The sequence below is a fragment of the Fistularia commersonii genome, chromosome 36 (genome assembly GCF_037954325.1).
Source record: "Fistularia commersonii isolate RoL2024-O1a breed Wild chromosome 36, RoL_Fcom_v1.0, whole genome shotgun sequence".
Taxonomy (NCBI): domain Eukaryota; kingdom Metazoa; phylum Chordata; class Actinopteri; order Syngnathiformes; family Fistulariidae; genus Fistularia; species Fistularia commersonii.
The window spans coordinates 5,724,804-5,751,340 of record NC_141319.1 but is presented as its reverse complement, the minus strand read 5'-3'; the positions used below and the strand labels follow the sequence as shown (position 1 = coordinate 5,751,340).

Below are 26,537 nucleotides of genomic sequence, written 5' to 3'. Positions count from 1 at the left end.
CGCAGTGGCATGTTTACTTCCCCTGAACGCTCGCGGCGTGTTTTTTTTAACCCTATTTGTTTGTTTTGGTTTTTTTTTACTGCAAACCCAAAGCAGCATGGATGTGTTTTGCTATTTTCCGCCACACTGACGCCGGCCCGCACCCACCGGGACGGCTTTCTTTATTCAAGTCCGAGCCCCGGAAACAGAAGTCCGTCCCGCCGACGGCTTCGGCGTCCCAGCATTCGGTTTATGTGAAATTACACCTCCTTTCCGATGGTTTCCTGACCTCACAGCGTCAAGGTTGCGAGTTGAAGTCCAACTGGGCCTTGTTATCCCTTTCCCTGTGTGTGTGTGTGTGTGTGTGTGTGTGTGTGTGTTGTCTGGGGGATCTCAGACTGTGATTGATTGGCGACCGGTGTTTTTTTTTTTTTTGAAAAAAACATTTCAAAATCGACTTTGGGTGAAAGCGCCACATGAGCCGGGAGGTAAACGTGTATTTTGGAAAAAACAACGGTCGGTATGATTTGACTCGAAATTCATTCATTCATTCATTCACTCATTCTTTCCGCTTACGGTCCGCGGGTCATTCGGTACCGGTCCGCAAAGCAAATCCTTCTCGGTACAAATTATAGTTTTTTTCTTATTTTGAAAAATGACTGCGCCTAAAAGTTAAAACAGAATATCCTGGCATCGTCACAGATGCATTGAAAGACCACCTTCCATTTCCAACCACGTATCTTTGTGAGTTTTCTGCAGCCGAAACAAGACGACAGAGGTCATATTGTGTGTCATATCGAGCCATACGGCCATTCACTCATTCATCCAAGCGCCATATAGAGGTTTATGACCATTCACTCTGTCATTCACGTCATATAGAGACGATCAACCATTCATTTATTCATACGTCATATAGAGACATGACAATTAGCTCATTCATTCACATCATTAAGTCATACGATCCTTCACACTCTCATTCACACGTATTGAGACACACAAACATTTACTCATTCATTCACAATTCATGTAGAGTCATCCAATGTTCACCAATTCATCCACATGTCATATAGAGACTATCAAGTCATTCACTCGTTCATATGTCATCTTGAGACGTACGACCGTTAATACATGTCATGCAGAGACGTACAATCATTCACCCTCTCATTCACATTTATTGAAACACACAAAGATTCACTCATTCATTTACATTGTCATGCAACCATTGCTCACTCATTAATGTCATTAAGACATACAACCATTCACCCTGTCATTCACTTGTCATATAGTAACATACAAACATTCACTCATTCATATGTCATCCAGAGACATACAATCATTCACGCTTTCCTTCACATGTATTTAAACAAACAAGCATTCACTCATTCATTCACGTCATGAGGAGACATACAACCATTCATCCTGTCATTCACATGTCGTATAGTAACATACAACCATTCACTCATTCATATGTCATGCAGAGACATACGACCATTCATTCACCTCATCCAGACACACAAACATTCACTCATTCATTCACATGTTGTATAATAACATGCAACCGTTCACTCATTCATACGTCATGCAGAGACATACACCATTCACTCATTCATTCACATGTCGTATAGTAACATACAAACATTCACTCATTCATTCACATGTTGTATAATAACATGCAGACATTCACTCATTCATATGCCATGCAGAGACATACACCATTCACTCATTCATCCACATCATATAGAGACTAATAACCATTCACTCATTCATATGTCATGCAGTGACACACACCATTCACTCATTCATCCACATTACATTGACACTATCAACTCATTCACTCGTTCATCCACATCATATAGAGCCCAATAACCATTCACTCATTCATATGTCATATAAGGACATATGACCATTAGCTCATTCATTCACATCATCAATAGACATACAATCCTTCACTCTCTCATGCACACATATTGAGACACACAAACATTCACTCATTCATCCATAACGTACTGACACTATCGACTCATTCACTCATTTATATGTCATCCAGAGACATACAATCATTCACGCTTTCCTTCACATGTATTTAGACACACAAGCATTCACTCTTTCATAAACGTCATTAGGAGACATACAATCATTCATCCTGTCATTCACATGTCAAATAGTAACATACAACCATTCACTCATTCATATGTCATGCAGAGACATACGACCATTCATTCACGTCATCCAGAGACACACAAACATTAACTCATTCATTCACATGTTGTATAATAACATGCAACCGTTCACTCATTCATACATCATGCAGAGACACACCATTCATCCTGTCATTCACATGTCGTGTAGTAACATAGAAACATGCTCTCATTCATATGTCATGCAGAGACAAACAATCCTTCACCCTCTCATTCAAACGTATTGAGACACACAAACATTCACTCATTCATACATCCTGTACACACACACCATTCACTCATTCATCCAAATCACGCAGTAACACACAATCATACATGTATTCAGACAAACCAACGCTCTCTCATTCATCCACATGTCACATGCAAGCATTCATTCATGTTTCTATCCTGTGTGAGGAAAGCGACCCTCCGGCGCCGTCATCTCCATCACCCTCTCGCCTTCGATGTCTCTTTTTCCGCCTTTTTTTCCGCCGCCCACTCGAGGCAGAAGGCCGCCCACCTCGGGTCGGTCGCCGCCGGGCCTCTTAATCCAGACCCGCTCCGCTCGGACAACCGGGTTGTGATTCCGCGCCGTAGAAATAACATCCGACATCCCACGTCGGACTGCATGTGTGTGTGTGTGTGTGTTTGAAACGCTCCGCCCAATCAGATTAAACCTCACAGCGTGCGCCCGGCGACCCCCGTGCGGCGGAGGGCGCCACATCCGGCCTCGGCGGTCGCTCACCTGCGGCGATCCGTCGGCCCTCAATCTTCCCCCTGCACGATCCGGTCCGGTACGCTCGGAGTCGAGTCAATTACCGCGAGTATATTTATATTTCATATCGCACACGTCTGTATCCAGAGCGATAAGAGATATGATTATACCCACGCTGTGATGCCCCGAAGGCGTATTAAGTTGTCTAAAGGAAAAGACTGTGATTCTTAATATGTTCAATAATGGTAAAGTCTATACTACTGTGAGGGGAATGACAGCGCCGGCCGCCGTCGGTGTATCTCCGGCGCCATCTGTGATTACGCTCCCATCGGCGGGATGTTTTCCCCGTCTTAAACCAAAGCCGGGTCCTCGCCGTCCTCAAATCGATGGGTGATGATGGAGATGAAGGGAAAGAAGGCATTGATCCTGAAGAAGAAGGTTAACCGGGACTTTTTTGGGGGGGGTTTGTTCGTCGACCATCAAGCGAGTGCCGAGCACGGAGGCGGAGCTACAGACCTGTCAATCACAGGGACACGGATGTCGCTTTTCCATGACACACTTTCAGCAGGACTCGAGCTTTTAGGGTGTCTCTCGGGGGGGGGATACCTGGAGAGGAGGTTGTTATCACTGAGGGGAACACTGGGATGGATGGATGGATGGATGGATGGATGGATGGATGGATGGAGAGATGTTGGATAGATGAGGGAATGAATGTATTGATGGATGAATAGATGGATGGAAAAATAGATTGATTGATGGTAGTTGGCCTCATAAATGACTAACTGATTGCATGGATGGATGGATAGACAGATAGACAGATAGATGGATGGATGGATGGATGGATGGATGGATGGATGGTGGATGGATGGATGGATGGATGGATGGATGGATGGATGGAGAGATGTTGGATAGATGAGGGAATGAATGTATTGATGGATGGATTTAGGGACGAATGATAGAGTGAATGGATGGATGGATGGATGGATGGATGGATGGATGGATGGATGGATGGATGGAAAAATAGATTGATTGATGGTAGTTGGCCTCATAAATGACTAACTGATTGCATGGATGGATGGACAGACAGATAGATGGATGGATGGATGGATGGATGGATGGATGGATGGATGGATGGATGGATGGATGGATGGATGGATGGATGGACTTGTAAGTGAATGAATGGATGACAGCTTCTACCTTCAGAATCTCTCTCCACCAGATGTTACATCTGAATGTTTCCTCTCCACTGATGTCCAGACGTTGTTGTGAGCTGCTGTTAGAAGCCGCTGCTTTTCTATTCCATTTCAAGGATTTTTATTTCCGTATTTTTTTTCCCGCCAAATGACCTTGTTGTAGATTCTGGCCAATTTTAAGTTGATCCTCTGAGGCGGTGTCCCGGCGAATCCCTTCGCTCCGTTATCAAGACGGGGGCAGCCGTAAATGGGCCCCAGACGGCGCTCCGGCTCCTGCCCTTTGGCCCCGGTGAACCCTTCTTTTGAGAGACATTTCAGTTTGTATTTCACTTATAAAAATCATCCTCCGGCCACCGGAGAGCAGCCGCTGGCTGGAGGATTATTGTAAAATAAAACTAATAATTATTGGTGTTTTGTTACTATTGCTGTTGTTGTTGTTGTTGTTGTTGTTATCACTATTATAACTATTATCACTATAATTATTATGATTACTGTTGTTGTTGTTACCATTGTTAGTGATAAAACATCATTATTGATGTTTTTATTGTTGTTGTTGTTATCACTATTATTGTTATTTTATTATTGTCATTATTATCATCATCATCATTATTGTCACTATTATTATTATTATTATTATTATTATTACAATAACAATAATAATAATTGATGTTTCTATGACTGTTGCTGCTGTTGTTTTCATTATCAATATCATTATCATTATTATTATTATTACTGTTGTTATAAAAATAACAATAATTTGTTTTATCATTGTTTTATGTTTTTGTTGTCGTTATTTTATTACTATTATTATTATTATTATTATTATTATTATTGATTAATAACAATAATATATTTGTTGTTAGTATTGTGATAATAATACTAAAAATGTATGATTTTATTAATATTGTTGTTATTACTATTATCACTTTCATTTTATTATCATTTTTGTTGTCACTATTATCAGTTATAATTGTCATCATTATTATGATATTATTCTTATATCATTATAATTACAATTAATAATAATAATAATAATAATAATAATAATAATAATAATAATAATAATAATAATTTAATGACCTATATTAATCATATTATATCAGGAAAAAATGAAAAAGTTCTCCACTGGCAGGAAGTTCATTGGAGTCAGTAACTTGTCCGTGAACGGTTGTTTGTCTCAAAGTGATTTGTAAAAGAGTTAATTTTTGTATTTCTCTATATGACGTATAAATGAGTGAAAGGTTGCTTGTGTCTATATGAGGCTCTGCGATCCATCCGGCGGCTCCTTCGCCTCTCAACCAATGACAGCCAGGGAAAGGCTGCAGGATAAGCAGTAAAATAATAAAATTAACATTTTAATACACAAATAAAAACCCAAGATCACCCAAGACGCAGCCAGGAATCACGCAATCATAAAAACACGTCGTCATTTTGTATTTCACTTTTAAAAATCTTCCCCGGCCGCCATTGGTGTCTATCCGCGCTGCGATTGGTCGAGAGGCCCGGAGATCAACAACCATTCACCCTCTCATTCACGCGTGTTCATATTCATATTCATCAATATGATGACGACAGTTGTGTTGTTTTTGACATGCTAATCGCCGCGCCACGTAAATAACATCCGTTCGTCGGCGTGCACGTGAATCCGATCCAACTCCAATCTGTTAGAAGCTGCAGCGTACAAGCCGACGTGACGGGGATTCCTTTTTACTTCTGTTTGCAATAGTGTGTGTGTGTGTGTGTGTGTAGGAGGTCGGTACGTCTGCACACGAGAAGCTCATTTCCTGACCTTCAAAGCATGACCTCTGGGTTCACATCACAAGCCGTGGTCTTCATCAGCAGAGAGCGAGAGTGAGAGGTCGTAGAGCGGCTCGGGTTTCCGTTTTCTTTCCTCCCGGTGGAAACGGACGTGAGCGAGACGCGAGGCTTCTGCTGCCGATTATCCATACGTGGTATCGGGTGATTGGCTCCGACCCCCGGGACGCACCAAGTGATTCATTCTTATCATTTCAAGGGGTTTTATGGATCAGGATGTTTTATCGAAGAACGGTTAAATAGTAAAAATATCAGTTATTGTGGAATAGATCAGAATAGATTTGCTTTTTTGATCCCTAAAGGGGAAATTCTCTCGTCACAGTTAGCATATTAATAAATATGAATAAAAATATAAATAGAGAATTAAAATACAATTGAATTATTATTATTATTAAGACTATTATTATTATTGTTGTTGTCATTGTAAAAATGATTTATGTTTTCATTACTATTGTTGTTATTATCACTATTATCACTTCCATTATTGTTGTTGTTATAAAAACAACATTTTTTTATTCTTATTTTTGTTGTTCACTATTGATCACTATTACCACCGTTATTATTATTATCATATTATTCTTATATTATGATAATTACTATTAATGATAATGATAGTAAACTTATGACAATGAACTAGATAAATCACGTTATATTGTTAAAAAATGTTTGTTACAAAAACAACCAGAATAATTTGTCTTTATTATTGATTTATGTATTTTACCACTGTCATTATTATTATTATTATCATTATTATTATTATTATTGTTGTTGCTGTTGTTATTTTTATTATTATTATTATTTTGTTATTTTGTTATTATTTTGTTATTTTGCTATGTTTTATTTTTGTTATTGTTATTTTACCACTATTATTATCATTATTATCATTATTATTATTATTATTATCACTACTGTTATTATTACTACTATTATTATTAGTAGTATTATATTGAAATACATGAATCATATTATATTAGCAAAAAAAAAAGATAAATCCTCAAAGTTCTCTGTTTTGCTCTAGCAGTCCAAACAAATACAGGAAGTTCATTGGAGTCAGTAACTTGTCCCGGTTGTGTGAATGAATGAGTGAACGGTTGCACGTCTCGATCGATCCGGCCGGTCCTTCGCCTCTCAACCAATGACAGCCGAATAAAGCTGCAGGATAAACGGAAAGATAATGAATGCATGAATGAATGAACGAATGAAAGCCTTCGCTGCAAATCATCATCCGGCGAGCTGCAGACAGGGATCACGCAAATCATAAAAACACGCGGCGTCGTAAACAGAGGAGTGAGGGAGAATAAATTAGCGGAATGATTTATAGCAGAATAAATCATAATAAATGGGGAAACATTTTTGTGTTAGTGTGATTAATTAACCCCCCCTTTTTTTCCTTTCTAATCAACTTGGTGAGAATCAGTGTGTGTGTGTGTGTGTGTGATTCACTTGTATTTTCCCTTCCTTCATATTTCATGTCCAGCGTTTGTTTCAACTTGATCCACGATATTCTGTTTTGAAGCCCGAACTTTTCGGTGTAAAGTGATAGGGGGGGTTGAACTCGGGGTCACCGGGGTTTTGGGGGTACGGTGGGTAACCCCTTCCTGACCCCCCTCTTTCCCCATGAAAGAAAAAAAAAAAATCACCCTGCATCCATAACTGATACTCCACCTGAGACCTGGGATGAAATACTGCAGTAATTATGACATCATTACTGATTCATGCTGACCGGCTCTAACATCCATGTGGATGCATCATTACTTTTAATGTGCGTTTCATTTTCGGACGTTCTGAAAGGAGAGCGAGGTGTGAGCTTCACGCGCGATTAGAAATTTCAGCTTCGATTGCGAAGGATAAAAGGCCTCTGCGCTCGCTTGAGTGTTTCATCCGCGGTTTTGTTGACGCCTCGTGTGAAAGGGGGGGGGATGGAATCCCAGCTCTGGCTTGTTCTGGCCTCGGGGCACCGAAAATACTCAGTGATACTGCCAAGTACTTCAAGTGCAGAGAATAGAGATTCTACCGCCGTTTATTTCGATTATTAATCCGAAATGGCGTTGGAACGTTTAACCGAGCCGTGTCACTTCTGCCTGTGCAGAATATCAAGAATAACAGTGCACACTTTGCTTATTATTTATTCCTGCATATGTAAATATGATTTTTTTTTAATTATATTTTATACTTTTACATGTCAGTTTATTTATTCTATTCATTTTACATGTATTTTTTGCTTGTCTTGTCCTTATATGTCTTACTGCTGCTGCAAAACTATTTGCCAAGCATGGGATCATTAAAGTTCATCTCATCACACACACACACACACACACACACACACACACACACACACACTTCCAATCCCCATCTAAGGGGATGCTAACTAATGGTAGTTAGCCAAATGCTAACTACAAAGTTTACTCAAAAAAGACAAGTTAGCCTAATGCTAACTACAACTTTTCTCAAAAAAGACACCAGAGTTAGCCCATGTTAGCATAACTAGGAGCTAGCATAAGGCTACCTCCTTATTATATTTTATATTTTTACATGTCAAAGTTTATTTATTTCATTCATTTTTATATGTATCTTTTTGTGCTCGTCTTATCCTTATATGTCTTGCTACTGCTGCAAAACAATTTGCTAAACATCGGATCATTAAAGTTCATCTCATCACACACACACACACACACTCGCACACACACACACACACACACACACACACACACACACACACACACTTCCAATCCCCATCCCACGGAGAGGACACCCCATCTTTTTTAAGGAAAGGGTTAAAACCTGTCTTTTTTGAAAAAAGTTTTAGTTAGCCTAATGCTAACTAGTTAGCCTAATGCTATCTACAACTTTTCTCAAAAAAGACAGTTACTAGCTCCCAGTTAGCATAACTAGGAGCTAGCATTAGGCTAGCTCCTAATCATTTTTTATACTTTTACATGTAAACGTTTATTTATTTTATTCATTTTTAGTCGTTTTTATGTATTTGTATTATGTATTTGCCCGTCTTATCTTGCTACTGCTGTGAAACAATATGCCAAACATGGGATCATTAAAGTTCATCTCATCTCACACACACACACACACACACACACACACACACACACACACACACACTTCTAATCTCCATCTGTGAGAGAAGACATCCCATCTTTTTTTAAGAATAGGCTTAAAACCTGAGAAAAGTTGTTGTTAGCCTAATGCTAACTAATGGTAGTTAGCCAAATGCTATCTACAAACTTTACTCAAAAAAGACAAGTTAGCCTAATGCTTACTACAACTTTTCTCAAAAGAGACAGCGGAGTTAGCCTAACTGTAAGCATAACTAGAAGCTAGCCTAATGCTAACTCCTAGTTATGCTAACATAGGCTAACTCCGCTATCCCATGATGCACCTGTCCCGTCAAGATTCAAGATTCAAAGTGTTTCTTGCCACAGAAACGTGTTTCTCTGCACAGTGAAATTCCTACTTGGATATAAAGTGATGAGAAATAAGACATTTGAGTGCAGCTTGGTTTACAACTCACAAAGTGCAGGTACAAGCGTAACCTCTTAAACATTCAATGATTCGCCCACAAATCCCATTCGCATCCTGCTTATTTCTCTTTATTTTATTTTATTCTTGTCATTGCCATTGTCACTCTGTTCATGTTGTCGTTTACTTTTGGTTGTCTTTTTTTCAGCCGTACTGTCTTTTTTTTTCCATTCTGTGGTCCATTCTTTTCTTGTTATTGTTCTCTCTGCTGTCTATTTATTTGTGGATGTCTTTTGCGATTATTTCTAATTGTCTTCTCTCCATTTATATTTATATTCATCTTCATATTTATTGACACTGCAATTGTTATGCTGCTGTGACAAAAGAACTTTCCCTATGGCAGGACTGGGCAATTATTTTGGCCGGCGGGCTACATTTCTTATTTAATTTTTATGCGCGTGTAAATGGAACAAAGTGAAAATTGCAATTTAAATATTTACATTTTTTGCCATTTTATTTCGCCTTGAAAATCATTCATGACCATATAAATGTACTGACATTATTTTCTATGTAATTATCCGTACAAAATTAAACAAAAGGAAAAAATAAGGAGTCTCTACATTCAATATTGATTGAAAAAATCAAAGAAAATACTTTTAAAAAAGCAAAACGGCCTGTAAAATCCCCAGGTTTGCCTGCAATAAAGTTTATCTTACATGTCAAAGACAACAATTCACCCTCTCGTTCACACATCTGGTCAATTCATTGTTTTCCACTCAACTTCCTGCAGGTTTATAGGGTTTTGGGAGGAACTTGGAGAATCGCTGCGCCGGCGTTCCATCCATAATAGGTAAATAATGTAACCTTGTACCTCATGTCATGCAACAAATGCGGCGCAGCATGTGTAAAACATTAAGTGCTATATTGTGTATGTGTTTGTATTGATCAGCGTTGGTATGCTAAAGAGAGAGATGCATTAAGGCACTGTGCATTCCTGGGGTTTTAAAATGTATTTCCATCCACGGGCTTCATAAATCTGAAAGGATTAACCTTTAATCTGCCGCTAATTGCTATTTCCTTTTTCTTCTTCTTATTTGATTTATCTATTTATCTATTTTTCCCTTATCCAGGGAAACAAGATGGTGAGATAAGGTACTCCCCTTTCCTCCCGCAAAGAACGAAGCGACGCAAAATAAAATTACAATAAGTGCACGAAGACCCCCGAATAGAGGGGATATATATTTTTTTTTTTTTTTTTTGGGAAAAAAAACGGTGAAAAGGATTGATTGCAGCACAGTGAGGAGATCTGAACTCCATGATGATGCATCCCAGCCTCCCACGCGCTCCTCTGGACCGACCCGGAGAAGAAAAAAAAAAAAAAAAAAAAAACCTCCATAACATCCTACACGCCTATAATTTGTCTTAACCTTGACCGGTGTTTTAAACCTGAGTTCGAATGCATAAATTATATCGCTGGGATCATATAAAATACATCCCGAAGTTTGAACGAATCCGCTTTCAACCCGTTTGATTCGGAAAAGCGCGGCACGACGGCGCTCGCAGGTTTCATCTTCACTCCTGATGGATAAGAAGGCTGTATTTTACGGAGGCTTGGGGGGGGGGGCGTCTGGAGATGGCGAGGGGGGGGGGTTCCTCATCACAGCAGGCTATTAGCACGCACAGGGCGGTAAGACAAAGCGTGCACGACACAGCGGGGACCGTCCTCTTCTGGAGATTGTGCTTTTTTAAAGATTAACTTGCCATTAATTACATATAGGCCTGCAGTGAATGTGCATATGACACATAATTACAGTCCCTCACTCCTACCAGGCCTTTTGCCGGGATAATGGAGTGACTCTGACACCGCGCCGCCATCTGTGAAGCCCCCCCACACTTTCTCCCGTCGCCACTGAAATCCCGCGATGGCTTATTGTGCACTGACCCCTGGGGGTCGCACACGTGCACTGCAACGGGAGCGCGCTCTCCACGAGACCACGAGTTGGTCGGTCTTTCCGTTTCGTGACATTTTTTAAGCGGGAAATCGCGTCCGAAATCGCGTGGCGCCTTCGTATTCGCGTCGCGTCGTCCGCGTGCGGTCGCAGCCTCCCTTACAAAGCTGCAGATCATTAAATCGAGATATATTCATAAATAGAAACAAAAAAAAAAAAAAAATTGGCATTAAACTTATGTATGAAGCAAACCGGATCGTGTTTGTCATGCAAAAAGCGCACGCGTGGCTGCGCAGCGGCTCCGCCTGCAGAATGAAACGCGGAGGAAGACTCGGGTCACTTCTTGAGGTCGGATTATTCCGCGGAACGGTAAAATTTGCAGTATTTGTAAGTAAACACGCTGCTATACGGAGCGTGCATTGTTAAGCAGAAGTTGCAACCCAGCATTAAACCAAGATGGGCACCGTCTTCACTACACAATTTACTCACCCGAAGGTGACAGCTATTCTTGTGATATTGGCATATATATATATATATGTTTACATATATTTATTCAGTCCAGCTGCATTCCTTTTCCGTGATTCTCATGCATAAATGGTGGGTACCTGACTGCAGCTGCTTCTCCTCCACAAAAAAAAAAAAAAAAAAAAAAAACGTCCGCGCTCTGCCGATCTGAAGAGCCGCGAATGTAAAAACATGCGTGACGGGAACGTCGTCGCACCTCAAAATGAATTCAGAGACGTTCAGTTACTAAAAGTCTAAAATGCTCGCAAGATCCCGCCATTCACGGTTTGAATAAAAGTTAATTACAAACCGTTGCTGTTGGTTTCCACATCTGGGGAATCGTGGCCTCCGAGGGGGAATCCGGCTTGTTTAAAGTGGGGTTTTGCGGAGGTGCCTGCGACCGAAAAAGATTTAAGCGAGAAAACCCGAATGGTTCTTATCACATCGGGGTTAAATGTCTCTTGGACGGCAGCCGGGTTCTGACAAATATTCAACAACGGGTCGCGGGCTGCAGTCAAACAAATGCAAATGAACGAGAGCGAGACCGCGCTCGGTTGATGCGAGGAGTTTTTAGTGCTTTACCTGCAGAGGGACACGGCAGAGCGAGTCCGCAGGATACAAAAGACTGGATGTGTTTTATATAATCTGGCCCTGATTAGGGGATTTATCGCGGCGGAGTCATGCCCGAGGCTGCAGGCACTGTCACTTCCAATATAGTGATTACCTGCGCCGGAGAGGCGCTCCCCGCCATACAAATTCCTTCGCCTCAACCCCCCGAAGAACTGGAGCCGGGTCTAAAAATATCGAGGCGATGCATATTCACGACCTTGTTCAGGTGCAGAAACCTGAAAATAAGCAAAGTTCAACCGGGAGGGGAGACTGCGAGACAATGGCGCATCAAACAAGGGGCTTATCGCTAAAGACGCAGTAAAATCCCGCGTTAAAAGAAATAAAAAGACGCAATTAACTGGGCAGTTAAATGTGCAAAGCAGATGTCGTACCTCATTTGCAACCAGTAATAGCATGTGATCTGTATCTGCGTAATAAAAACAGCATGCTAATGAACGGTGTAAATGTACATAGCAAGACCTTCTCCAGACGTCCGCCGGCCCGGGGACGATCGGATTTCGGGCAGCGGGCCAGGCGCAAATGCAAGTATTAAGTGGAAAATAGTGGCGATACTGACAGCAGCTGTAATAGCAGCTCTATAAATCAGCATTTCTCTTGTTTTAACCTTCAGCGTTTCAGGGACGGCGCCACCCTCCTCCTCCTCGAAGTGCGGTATTAAAGTCCGCCCGTGTCACTTCCATTTATCTGTCACTTTATGCAGTTTGACTCTTTGGCATGAATGCACGACCCAACCTGCTCCCCTTTGTGTTAACAAGTCTTTTCACCCTGAGTATTCACGTTCCAGGACACACACGTCACGTTCGGGTCAAGTTCCTCTCAGGGCTTAAATACCTGAAACTCCCAAAAGTTAAGTAGAATTGTAGAAGCTTTGCAGACAAGGAGGTGAAAAGCTTGCAAGGAATTCATCAAGTCCTGTTGCTACGATATATCATCGCTGACTAATCAAGGTAAAAAAATATATATCTGGATGAATACTGCATTTTAAAAGCATATTAATGCAATTAAACCATGGAAACAGATATTGGAATAAAATAGGTTTATATAGGTATATATATTTATATAGATAACAAATTATGTATTTCTTAAAAATGATGGGAGTTCTATGTGACCCAAAATGCCTGCCTATTTTCTGTTGTTTCTTTCATCACCCATTCAAGCCCTTTTTTGGTATTTATTTGAAAAATCTATATTTCTTAAATAAATGTTTGTCCTTTCATTGTCCAGCTGCTGCATGGGTTATAACTAATATCCTTGCATGCACTTCCAATTGTGGCCACTAGAGGACGCAGTGACACCCAAACGGACTCAGTCACGCCGGACCGTTCAAAACTGAACAGAAATATGGAAAAACACAGTAAACGCGAAAAAAGTGATATTTTTACATCCGTTCGTTTTTTGTTTGTTTGTATTTTATTTTAAATGTATTGATTTTTATAGCTAATCCGTACGTATTTTCTCGTCCTTCTGACTCGCCGAACTACGTCACCGGATGTTGACGTGTTCGTTTGAGCTGGATGCTACTTTGCTAGCGTGCTAGCAATTGTTGACAGCTCTTTTTAGTGTCTATTTTCGGGGTTGGGGGGACAGGCACTAACAACTGGTTTCTTTTTATATCTAAAACACGTTTGACGATGGCAGCCGACTGGGAAGAAATCCGCCGGCTTGCCGCTGACTTCCAGAGGGCACAGTTCGCGGACACCGTGCAAAGGTAGCTTCATAGAGTTACAGTTAACGGTTAGCAGCGTAGCTAACGCTATGCTATCGTTTGGTGTTGAAGCAATTCTGTCTGTAGATACTCCTCTTTCTTAATAAAAAAAAATCCCCGAGTTGCAGGGAAAACTCATGGGGTTTGGAAATTCGCCTTAAATTGCATTGTCTCACAGGCTGTCGGAGAGGAATTGCATCGAAATCATCGCCAAACTAGTGCAGGATAAGAAGCTGGACGTAGTGCACACACTTGACGGGAAGGAGTACATCACCCCCTCGCAGATCACCAGGGAGATCAAGGATGAACTTTACGTGCACGGAGGTCAGTTTGAAACCCATGTCGCATTTAACTAGAAGTCAATTTTAGTGTCAACATCGAGGACTTAAACAGTCTGTCATTGTATCCTACAGGGCGGATCAACATCGTGGATCTCCAGCAGGTAGGCAGTGCAGTATCTCCACTACTAGACACAGGAGCAGCTTTTTCCCTGCAAACCATCACACTGTTATTATTAAAAATCCCCACAACAGTTAACATACCATGTCATACACTAGTCAAATCAGATTTTGTCTGTTGATACTTTCAGTCTGGACCACATTCTTCAAGATGATTTACAGAAACCCAATAATCCACCAGGAACAGGCACCTCTGTCTCGGCCTGCTGGGGTAGAAAGAGGGAGAGAGCGATGAAAACAATAGTTTGATAAAGAAAGGAGAGTATTGCGGCTGTGAGGGACTGACACAGAGTAATGTCCTGGGAGTGGAGCTGGAGTGTGGTGTGCAGGTGTCAGAGAGGAGGATGCTGAGGAAGCTCCTCAGCATCCTGGACAATGTCCATCACCTCCTGCACGCCACACTGACGTCCTGTCAGCTAAGTCTGAAGCTATCAGACTTTTTATTCCTCTCCCTTCAGCCGCAGGGAATCTCAGAATCTTAAATGAGATGAGATGAGAAACTTTATTTTTCCCGAGGGAAATTGTTGTGCCAGAGTTTCAAGTAAAAACATAACAATAATAGATAATAGTAGAAAGGAGGAAGAATAAGAAATAAAATGAAATATAAATTGTCTTAGCTGTTAACTGTAACTACAAAGATTTGAAGATTCCCTGCGGCTGAGGGAAGAGGAAATAAAAATTAAATTAAACCTCAAAAATAAAAAAATCTCATCCACTTAAATTGCAATAATTTATCTGAATATATATTCATAACTGCAATATTTCATTTCATAACCGCTGCATGTGCAATATTTTTTTCATTTTCATACTCTTGTGCACTCCTTATCTCTCACTTGTTACTTAAGACGCTCTATAGTTTATTTGTATTTCTTATCCCCCCCCCCCCCTTTTTTTTTACTGTTTATACAATTTTCTACTGTTATTTACTATTGTTGTGTTTTTCTTGTAACTCCGGCACAACAATTTCCCTCGGGAAAAATAAAGTTGTTCTTATTCTTATTCTTAATCAGTGATATTTAAAACAGCTACATGCTAATAGTTGAAATGATACAATGACAGCCTAATTCATAAAAGAAGGTGGATCAAGCTGCATCCCCTGAGAAAGCCCTCGCACCTGGGAGAAGATACCAGGCTGCTACTGTATCATGCATTCTTGAAGGGACACAATTGCAGACGGGATGGGAAGAGTGTGAGGAACAAGAGACGTGCATCATGGGATATCCCCGTCCCGGCCAGTGGCAACATGACCAAGGGCTCAATGTCTCAAAAAGAAATGTTTTCAGCGCGTTCTTAAACAAAGAGAGGATGTCCACCCCCCGGATCCAGATTGGAAGATGTTTCACAGAAGAAGAGCCCAGCAACTGAACATCTCTACCTGCTCATCACCTCCTGAAGCACAGCGCTTCACTGAAATGCAGACTTTTATCACACCTATGATCCATGCTGTCTTAATACAGACCTTTTTATTTGTATTTATTTACCTCTGCACTAACTCACTGAACACGTTACTCTTGTGGAGGATTACTTAGTTACTTAACTTCGTATTCCTTACAGTCATCGTTTCCCTTCCGTCGATCCAAATTCCTCATTTGTGTGAACATATTTGGCCAGTCGAGCCGATTCCGATTGAAACCTCTTCTTATTTGTTTGCAGATCATCAACGTCGACTGGATCCACGTCGAGAGCAGAGCCAGCGACATCGCCAGATGCGACAAAGGCGTTCAGCTGGTGCTGGGGCAGCTGATCGACGAGTACGTGTGAACCGTCTCGACAACCTCGGAGTGAAGAGATGTGTTTTTTGGTCTGTCCATCTGAAGACGTGACGTCGGAAGCCATTGTTGAAGTTTTTGCGTATTTAATGACGATTCCGATAAACCGCAGCGTGTCAGTTTACGTCACGTGTCAAACTTAAGGCCTGCGGGTCAAATATGGCCCGCGAGAACATCTTAAAAGGTATAATTGTCTTAAAATAATAAGTCAAATACATGCGTTGACCATAAACTTCATTTCCCACTATTCATGCCCACTATTCAACAAGTGGAATTGAGAAATACAAATGATCCCTAAATGTCCAGGAAGTAAAGAGTTGATTCAGATGGAAGGCCAATACATGTATGAGAAAAAAATGCTTTGTCTTTTGTGTTCTGAGGCAACGTCGGTTGTCAAAGAGTCTAATCCACGTCGGCATTTTGACAAGAATTAAAAGCCAAACTACGATGGCAGCGGAATGTGTTCCCAAAAGTGTTCGCAGACTTTTTGAAGCATTTATTTAACATTACATTTGGTTAGATTGAGTTAGATTTATACCGTTACACGTGGCCCTTTGTGGGCAACCATTATGCTGATGTGACCCTCGGTTTCCATCCACGGGTGTTGAAGTGTCCAGATGACGCAGCATCCAAAGGGTCTGGATCACATTTAGTGTTAATATTGACTTCTATTTGACTTCTATTCCGAACTAAATTTTATCTTCCAAATAAAACGTCGGACCCCTGTGGCACAGTGGTCGGCGCTTCCAGCTCACTGCGCAAAAAAAAAAAAAAAACCCTGGTTAAATTCCATGTCTGCATGCACAGAACGTTAATTGGCGATTAAATTGCCGATATGTGTGAGTTAGAAGGTGAAGATCTCAGTGGATGTTCTCAGTAAAAATCTTCTTGTCTTGACAACCGGATTCGAATTTTCCTCACTTGAAAGATGTTCAGCCCTCTTTCAAGAAACTTCTTCACTTCTAGTGACCGCCAGGGTTTCGGGCGGGTCGAGGTTATGGTTGCTTGTTTTGTAAATGTAAGAGTTGATCTGCAGAAACCAGGTCTAAGAGGGTTTTTATGATTGTGTGATCGATCCAGGGTGAACCCCGCCTCTCGCCAAAGCCTCCCTGTGACCCCGATTGCAGGATAAACGGTGTAGCGAACAAATTCATGAATTTAGAGATTTATTTAGGCCAGGGGTGTTAAAGTCATTTCGATCCAGGGGCCATTATGGCTTAATTGGGGGCCGGACCAGTGAAATCATAGCGAAATTACCTAGAAATTACCTAGAAGTAACACTAAGTCCAAAGTTTTCCTGTGTAAAGGAGAACAGATAAATGATATAAAATCTTTATACGTAATGAACCGTTCCTTTAAAAAAATACATGACGAACAACCCGAGGTTCTTTAAGAAAAGTGCAATTTCGACAACTCCATGCCTCAGTTGTGTCTTCTCAGTTCTCCGTGCACTTTCTTGTATTTTTCGCCAGCGAGTCTCATAGTTGCGCTCAAACTGGCTGCATCCACACCGAGCGTACAGTTTCTTATCAACCTAAAACAACAACTAAGAAGTGGTCTGTGTTTCTTGGAAAACCCCACACGCAATGTCCACTTTTCTCATTTTTGCACAACGACATCCTGCTGCTGAGGGTGTCGTGTCCAACGGAGAAGCTGGTACATTTTGCATTGATGGAATGCTTATTTATGGATATTTTATTTGCTTTTCTCCCTCTATCTCTTCTTTCTCTATCGCCTGCTTCGTGCAGCACCTACCTGGATCGCCTGGCTGAGGAGGTGAACGACAAGCTCCAGGAGGCCGGCTTGATCAGCATCGCGGAGCTGTGCAAAAACTACGACCTCCCGGGAGACTTCCTCAGCGAGGTGGGTTCGCCCGCGTGCCAAACTCCAGGCCCGAATCCCTCGGATTGATTTATAAAAAAAATCCGGCGACTGTTTCCGTCGATCTGGGATGAGCGCCGACCCGCCCCGTGCTTTCCCGCCGCGCCCGCAGGAGCTGTCGAAGCGCCTCGGGCGGCTCGTCCACGGCGAGATGGATCAGTACAACCGCGGGGTCATCTTCACGCCGGCGTTCGTCGCTCGCCACAAAGCCAGGATACGAGGGCTGTTCAGCGCCATCACGAGGTCGGGGCGACTCACACCGTCGGCGTGTTGTTTTTTTTTTTTTTTTCCCGCTAAACGGTCGCCGCTAAACCCCCTCGCTCTCTCCGCAGGCCGACGCCGGTCAGCAGCATAATCGGCGCTTTCGAGTTCCAGGAACATCTTCTGTACTGTAAGTTCCCCCGAGTCGCTCTCCTCAGGAGCAGGAGGGGGCGTTACTGACGCCACGGCTGTCTGGTTGTTCCAGCCGTGCTGGAGGACATGGTGAACACGGGGCGCCTGAAGGGCACGGTGGTCGGAGGGCAGCAGGACAAAGCCGTGTACATCCCTGACATTTACTCCAGGACGCAGAACGCCTGGGTGGATTCCTTCCTGCAGCAGAACGGGTACCTGGGTGGGTTCTCTCTCCCTCCCGTGTCAATAATGCCGTGGAATCGAAACCACAGAAGAGTCAGGGCAACCGGGAAATAGCACTAGCAGTACCTTTTGCTCGCTCTAAGCGATCTCAGGCAAAACTGCTCTCAGTTCTACTACCTCAGTGGTGGAACAAACTTCCGGAAGCAACAAGACTAGCGTCATCTCTCTCAACCTTCAAGAAACAGGTAAAAACTGTTCTCTTGCAGGACTTTTTACTGCGCTGATGCCCCAGATCAGGTTAGGCACCAAGTTAGGCTATGCAGTCAAAAAAAAAAAAAAAAAAAATGTCACCAACCCCAGCTTACTGTTCTGTATATGTCCCGTGCATCGTGTATTTGCAAGTGTATTTGCAGTCCCTATTTCCTCTATTGTAAGTCTCGTTGGATAAAAGCGTCTGTCAAATGCAATGTAATGTAAAATAACGCAACTTTTATCTTGCATGCAAGACCCCAGTCGGGTCATCGCAGATCAGCCGCTCCCTCGAACCGCCTTCCCACGGCACGATTCCTCAGTCAGGGCGCCGTGACATTATCTGGCATGCAGCCGGGTACAGGACTTTCTCCAAAACATTCTGCAGTTCCTTCTTTCTACACACTTCGTACGTCACGAGAGAAGATATGAACGCGAGACACACGAACAGTTCAGCAGCCCATCAGCAAACAATTGTCCACGAGAAGATATTTGTTTTGGAAATACGAACAGTAGCTGATTTTTCCATCGAAGGAAGATATTCCAGTGAGAAATACAAACAATTTAGCGGTAAATAATTTTCCCATTACAATCATAGCAATTAATAGCGGCGCAGTGGTTCGCGCTCCCCGCCTCACAGCGAGAACGTCCGCGGTTTGATTCCAACAGGAGGCCTTTCTTTGTGGAGTCCTCAGGTTCTCCGGGTTCCTCCAACCGTCCAAACACATACCGGAAGTTCATTGGAGACACTAAATTGTCCAGAGAGAGCGAACGGGTGTGTGTCTCTTCGTGACGCCTGAACCAGGCGGCAGGATCGGCGCTACAGGGAGGGAATCAATGCATCAACCAACGAACGAGCGTTTTTAATTTCGACGAGTCTGCGTCCAGAGGAGTTCTGGTCGGCGTTCTTCCTGATTAACGAGCGGGAACTTGGTCCTCTGGTGCGAAACCCCAGGCATCCATCACTCTCCACCGCGAAGCTCCAGAAGCTGGCGGGTTGGAACCGCTAGATGAGGGAGAAAAAAAAAAAAAAAACACATTTCACACAAAATCTGGAAACAAATCTGTCTATCAGGTTCCTCGAAAGTCATCCTGAGTCGTCGTCTTCTTCTTCTTGGGTAGAGTTTGACGCCGTGGCGCGTCTGGGCATCCCCGACCCCAGCGGCTACATCAAGAAGCGCTTCAAGTCCAGCAAGCTGCTGTTCCTCCGTGCGGCCTGCGTGGGGAAGACCCTGGTGGACCAGGTGGAGGCGTCGGTGGAGGAGGCCGTCAACTCGGCCACGTGGACGGACATACAGGTGCTTCCTCCGCGCCGCCGCCGCCGCCTGCGGTTCTCACGCCGACCCCTCTCTCTTTCTCTTTCCCCAGCCCATCCTGCCGAGCTGCCTGTCGGAGGAGGACGTGGGGATGCTGATCCAGCAGGCCATGAGGAACGCCGACGTGCAGACCTCGGCCCGGCTGCTGGGGGGCACCGTGGTCGTCAGCGAGAAGTTCATCGGCGGCTGCCTGTCCTTGTTCGATGAAGACATGCAGCAGAAGGCCCAGAAGGTGCGGAAGGCCCTGCAGACGCCCCCCCCCCCCCCGCTACGCTTCGACTCCACATTCCACCGTCGGTTTTTCTGTTTGTTTTTTTTTTTTCTGGTCGCAGGAAGTGAAGAGCAACCCGGTGTTCTTGATCACGGAGGAGGACCTGAAGCACGTGTCTCTGCTGGCGGAGAACGCCTCGCTCTCCAAGAAGGAGAAGAGGGAGGCGGAGCGCAGGAAGAAAGCCACAGGTGCGTCCAAAGCCCGCCGCCGCCGCCGCCGCCGTCCCCAGACGGACGGGAGTCTCATCTCACGCCTCGTCTCCACGCCGCCTGCGTCCCAGAGGGCAGCGGCAGCGTGAAGGCGGGCGGCGGCGGCAACGCCAGGGAGATCCGCATTCGCAAGACCAAGAAGAAAGGGAGGAAGGACGACGACAGCGACGAGGACAACGGACCCTCGCAGCAAAGTATGACCCAGTAAACCTGCTCTCGGGGAAACGCCGTGTCTCCAAATCCAATCTCTGCGTCCCAGCGAGAAAGGCCAGGAATGAGAGGGTGAATGTTTCCGCGGGGTGTGTGAGGTGTGAGTGCTTGTGTCTAAACAAGGTGTGAATGAGAGGGTGAATGGTTGTGTGTCCAGATCAGGGGCGCCTTGTGAGCTGCTTTTCAAATGACCAGGTGAAAATGATCTACCGCCACTAAAAATGCTGAATATATATTTATCTGTACATCTACTGAGTAGACTTAACGCAATTAATGTTCGTGGATGTTGCATAACTGCATGAACCCTTATAGCACGCCACAACAGAGCACTTTTATGGTAAAAACCTTATTCTGATGCCTTGAATGGAGTCGGCAGCATATTTGAAGTTAGCTGGGAGAAAAATGAGCTTGGATTTTAGTTCCTTCACTTTTATTCTTCTCGGCTCACTTTTTGGAGGGAAGTCTCAACTGTAGTTTTTATGAACAGTCTAAAAATGCCGCTTCACATTTCCCTTTTTCGGTATAGCGATGGCAGACCGGCAGACGAGGCCAACGCACTTTGAAAATGATAAAAAAAAAAAAAATGTCCGCCTCCCATTCTGTATGGAAGTCATACCTTTTAGTCTTTTTACTCGTTCCAGCTTCCCGCTCATTTTTATACCCATAAGTTTACAAGACATAAATTGGAGGCTAACTCGCTAGCATGCTAGAACGCGCCATTATGTGCACGCGTGCAGTGACGCCCGTGTCAGAAAAGGTCCGATTGGACAAACCGACCGTCAGAGACCGACGTCCAGGTTTTAACGCCATGACATCGACACACACTCGCTTTGCCATCGTAGATCGCGATCGACGTATCGGGCGCAGCTGCTCTAGATGATGTTTGAGTGAAAGCGTGAGCGATTGCATGCTTGATGTCAGTGTTTCTCTGTTAAGAAGAAGAAAAAAATCCCCCCAACTCTCCGCCGCCACTATAGCGTCGTTTAATAGTATCCATAATAATAGCATCATTTGTCTATAAAATTGTTCTACTCCTCTGCATAACATTATATCCATATTAACGTTAAAAAAAATCAAAAAGAAAGAAATAGAGGTCAATTTACAACAAAGAATAACTTTATTATCAGTGTCAATGCATCAATTTGCCTGAAATTAAAAAAAAAAAAATCCTTATTTAAACTATAAAAAGTTTTGACTGACTGAACCATTTGATACTGAAAAATAAAATTAAATAAAATCAATAAATAATAAATGATATACACTGCTCAAAATAATAAAGGGACCGCTAAAATACCACATCCTAGATCTGAATGAATGAAATATTCTTATTAAATACTTTATTCTTTACATAGTTGAACGTGCTGACAACAAAATCGCACAAAAGTGATCAATGGAAATCTAATGTATTTGGAGTCACACTCCAAGAGAAAGTGTAAACACACACACTGATCCAACGGGGATATAAAGTCCTTAAAACAAGTCCAAGTCCAAAAACAAGTCAAAGTTGAGAAGTAAAGAGTAAAGTCAAGAGTAATCAAGTAATCAAGAGTAAAGTAAAATGAATAAATAAAATAAAAATTAAAAAAAGTAATGAATAATAAATAAATAAAATCGATATATAAAATGAAAAAGAAAAAAAGATAATAAAATTTATATATATATATATATGATGAGATGAGATGAGAACAACTTTATTTATCCCAAAGGAAATTGTTGTGCCAGAGTTTCGAGTAAAAAACATAACAGTAATAGATAATAGTAGGAAGGAGGGAGAATAAGAAATACAATGAAATATAAATGGTCTTAACTGTTAAAGGAGCAACATCTCTTGTTTTGGTAAATTCAATTAACTTAATAGTTACTAAAGCAATATAAATAGATATAAAACCATATAAAAACATGTGACTTCACAAAAATGTGCAATATTATGCAAAAAATCAGCACCAAATCACTCTGTATTTATATACTATAACATGAGCGTTATTAATTACTGTATATTTTAATTCGGACTTGCGGACGCTTGTTTGTCTCCATACGTGATCCGAGTTCAGGACGAGCGGTTTAAACGATGGACGAATCCGAAAGCGGCTTCTCTCTCGGCGTTTCTCCGCCATTTCACTTTGTTTTACTTCCCGCCGCTCGAGACAAAGCCGCCGTCCGACTCCTTCGCTCTTCCTCCCGGTCAGACCGCGGCAAACAGGCCGAGGCCTCCTTCCTGCCGGCGGAGGAGATCGAGGAGGTCCTGCAGAAGCGTCTGAGCGACTGTCCGGAAGACGTCCTCTCCGAGCTGGCGCACCATCTGCTTCGGTAAGGCTTGTTTTGTTGTTTTTTTTCCGTCCCGCTCCGATTCTTCTGCTGAACATGGAGAATAAAAACATGTCACCCCGCGCAGACCCTTGAACAAGACCTACCAGGAGGTCCTGCGGAGCGTCTTCCTGTCCTCCAGCAGCTCGCCGTCCGGAGCCAGCAAGAAGAAGAGCGTCAAGGACCTGCAGGAGGAGATCACCAACCTGTACAACAACATCAGGCTCTTCGAAAAGGGCGCCAAGTTCTTCTCGGGTGAGTCGGTCGACGCGCGTGGAAGGAGTCGGAAGATTTGTGAAACGTGAAGTCGCGTGGAAACATCTGGAGGCGTTCGCCCGCAGAGGAGACCCAGGTCCTCATCGCCAAGCACGTCCTGAAGACCCTGTGCACCGACGTCGCCAACATCCTGGTCAACTTCCTGGCTGCCGACCTGATGATGTCGGTGGAGAACCCCGCCACCATCTCCGCGGAGGTCAGGAGAAGCCCGCCGCCCGCCGCGCGTTCTGCGCTCGCGTCTTCTAAACGCGGTCGTGTCGCCTTCAGGTGCGCGCGAAGATCTTGGGGAAACTTCCGGACGAGACCAAAGCGCCCCTGATGAAGCTCCACAACTGTCTGAACGGCAAAGTGGGTGTCCTTCCTCATAGCTCCGGACGCGAGAAGCTCCCCTCCAGCTCACACCTTCTCGTCTCCTTCCCCTCAGACCATCGAGGACTTCCTGACCAACCTGGAGGTCTGCGCCGAGGTGTGCGGCGTCATGCTGAAGAAGGGCGACAAGAAGAAGGAGAGGTAAGCGTTCCTCGCTCGGCGCTTGAGGCGTGACGCGGCGTTGATCCTCCTCCCGCCTCTCCTTCTCCAGGCAGGTGCTGTTCGTGCACCGGCAGACGCTCGGCGAGCAGCTGAAGGAGGCCGAGGAACCGGCGCTGGTGCTCCACCTCGCCAGCGTGCTGCTGTTCCAGGCCAGCACCCACTGCATGCTGCACGCCCCGGGACGCTGCGTGCCGCAGATCATCGGCACCCTCGCCGGCCGGATCCCCGCGGTAAGCCCCGCCCCCAGCCCCGCCCCCGTCGGCTCGGCCAATCGGCTCCCTCCGTCTAACCCTCCGGCCGTGAACCTCCTCTCTGGTCCTCGAGGCCGCGGCCAATCATCCGCCTCCGTCCGACCGCTCAGTTCCCGAATCGCCTGCGTTAATTATTCGAATCTTTGGACTGAATCTCATCTTTCCCTCCATACGTAAACCTCCTCCCTGGTTTTCCTCCAGACCTCCAACCTCCGCATCCTTCTACCAATATCTCACCGCCCAGCTCTGTCCAGACCATCTCAGTCCTCCATCAGAGCTTCTTCTCCTTCCAGCTTTTCCCTTCAGGGGACCACACCAACTACCTTCATATCCTCTCTCACACCAACTACCTTCATATCCTCTCTCACACCAACTACCTTCATGTCCTCTCTCACGGTGTCCATAAATCTTCTCTCTGGTCTTCCTCTAGACCTCCAATTCCAGCATCCGTCTATCAATAGATTCGCTCTCCCTCCTCTGTCCATGACCCAACCATCTCTGACCTTCTCTACCAAACATCTAACATGTGCCGTCCCTCTGATGGACTCATTCCTGATCCTCTCCATCCTGGTCACTCCCAAAGAGAACCTCAGCATCTTCATCTCTGCGAGCTCCTCAGAGGTCTGGACCTCGCTGGTCTCACCACCTTTCCTTTCATTCTGGCTGATAGTCTTCTACCTCATAGTACCCCTGAGACTTTTCTCCACCCGTTCCAACTCGCTTGAACCCGTTTCTTCACCTTTTTTTTTTACACTCTCCTTCACTCTGGACCCTCAGTACTTGAAATCCTCCAACTTCTTGATCTCCACTCCCTGTACCCTCACCACTCCACCCAGGTTCCTGTCATTCACACACATACGGTATGATGGGACGAACCGTCATTCCTCTCCTTTCCAGAGCATACCTCCACCTCCCTAGATTTTCCACAACCTGTTCCCTGCTCTCACTAGAGATCACAACATCATCTGCAAACATCATGGTCCATGGCGATTCCTGTCTAACCTTCTCCGTCACCAGAGGTGATCCCTGATCCCTGGAGTCCCACCTTCATTTTGAACTTTTCTGTAACCCCTACAGCACATTGCACCACTGTCTGACTGAGCATACATGTCCTGCACCACTCTAACATACTTCTCCGTCACTCCAGATATCCTCATACAATACCAGAGTTCCTCTCTCAGCACCTTTTTCTAGATCTACAAAAGTGCAATTCAGCTCCCTCTGACCTTCTCTGACCTTCTCTATTAGCATTCTCAAAGCAAATACTGCATCTGTGGTGCCCTTTCTCTCCGTCGGAGCAGATGATTTAAATGAGGTCAAACGTAGAACCTCCAGGACGTCAGTTTAACTTCCAGACATAACGTGGTCAAGCTTCCCCGCCAGATCAAACAGACCTTTGTGGGTTTTTTTTTTTCTCCACACCGCAGGAAAAGCAGCAGCTGCTGTCCACCTACCAGGGCCTGGTAGTGAAGCAGCTGGTCGGCCGAGGAGGTGGAAAGCAGCAGGAGGAGGAAGCCGAGGCCGACGACGAGGCCAGGAGCCTTCGGGCTCAGCTGGCGGCGCTGACGCCGCAGATCAAGGATCTGGTCCTGTCCCAGAGACTGGCCTCCGAGGAGTGACGGCGGGTCTCCAGATCCACGTGTTCAACCAGAAATGATGATTTCGATTCCATTATGGGATGTCCCCCGACCCCCCCCCCCCCGGTCGACGAGAAAAATCCTCAGTGAGGGTGGAATTCCGATGCGTTTAATAAAATAATGAAATCACCTCTCACTCCCAAGTTTTTCCTTCCAACCCTCGCGAGCGTGCACGTGCTCACATGTGTTTGTGTGTCGCTAAGAGTACGAAAAGCTTCCGCTCATCAATCGGGGTGTCTTTTTTTTTTTTTTTTTTACCCCCGTAGAGGATTTCCTGTTTGACGTCAAGATGCCGCGCCGCTGTCGCCTAGCAACCGTGACAGTTGGCAGCAGATTGTTATTGTTCTCTTCAGGCTTTCCTTTTTTCTTACTTGATTTAAACGTATTTCGTCATTTAGCATCTTTCAGGAATCAATGTAACGAACCAACACATGAATATTGATGCAAAATCAGACAACGGA

At 44.0% G+C, this 26,537-nt stretch overlaps 1 protein-coding gene and 1 long non-coding RNA gene across 2 annotated transcripts in view; both read left to right on the top strand.

Moving 5' to 3' along the window:
• LOC147213422 (uncharacterized) overlaps positions 1–13,268 on the top strand; it is a 186,034-nt gene extending 172,766 nt beyond the window's left edge. Inside the window, exons 3-5 of the long non-coding RNA XR_015104506.1 lie at positions 10,141–10,200; positions 10,481–10,502; positions 13,218–13,268. This is a non-coding gene — a long non-coding RNA (uncharacterized LOC147213422). The remainder of the gene's footprint in view (positions 1–10,140; positions 10,201–10,480; positions 10,503–13,217) is intronic.
• Positions 13,269–13,933: 665 nt separating this feature from the next.
• Positions 13,934–26,212, top strand: ufl1 (UFM1-specific ligase 1). Its single transcript, XM_086143404.1, has 19 exons — positions 13,934–14,141; positions 14,317–14,462; positions 14,552–14,580; positions 16,250–16,347; positions 18,114–18,228; positions 18,359–18,489; positions 18,579–18,637; positions 18,713–18,859; positions 20,194–20,369; positions 20,440–20,619; positions 20,720–20,846; positions 20,939–21,061; positions 23,264–23,384; positions 23,470–23,636; positions 23,723–23,853; positions 23,925–24,005; positions 24,082–24,167; positions 24,238–24,418; positions 25,867–26,212. The coding sequence occupies exons 1-19, from the start codon at positions 14,065–14,067 to the stop codon at positions 26,056–26,058; spliced, it is 2,367 nt and encodes a 788-aa protein (XP_085999530.1). The 5' UTR covers positions 13,934–14,064; the 3' UTR covers positions 26,059–26,212.
• Positions 26,213–26,537: the final 325 nt, after the last annotated feature.

Excerpts from the sequence above, each read along its gene's own strand:
- ufl1 (XM_086143404.1), top strand. The coding sequence starts at position 14,065 with ATGGCAGCCGACTGGGAAGAAATCCGCCGGCTTGCCGCTGACTTCCAG. Across the intron at positions 23,385-23,469 it reads CTGGCGCACCATCTGCTTCG|ACCCTTGAACAAGACCTACC; the intron begins GTAAGGCTTGTT and ends CACCCCGCGCAG. Across the intron at positions 23,854-23,924 it reads CCGCCACCATCTCCGCGGAG|GTGCGCGCGAAGATCTTGGG; the intron begins GTCAGGAGAAGC and ends TGTCGCCTTCAG.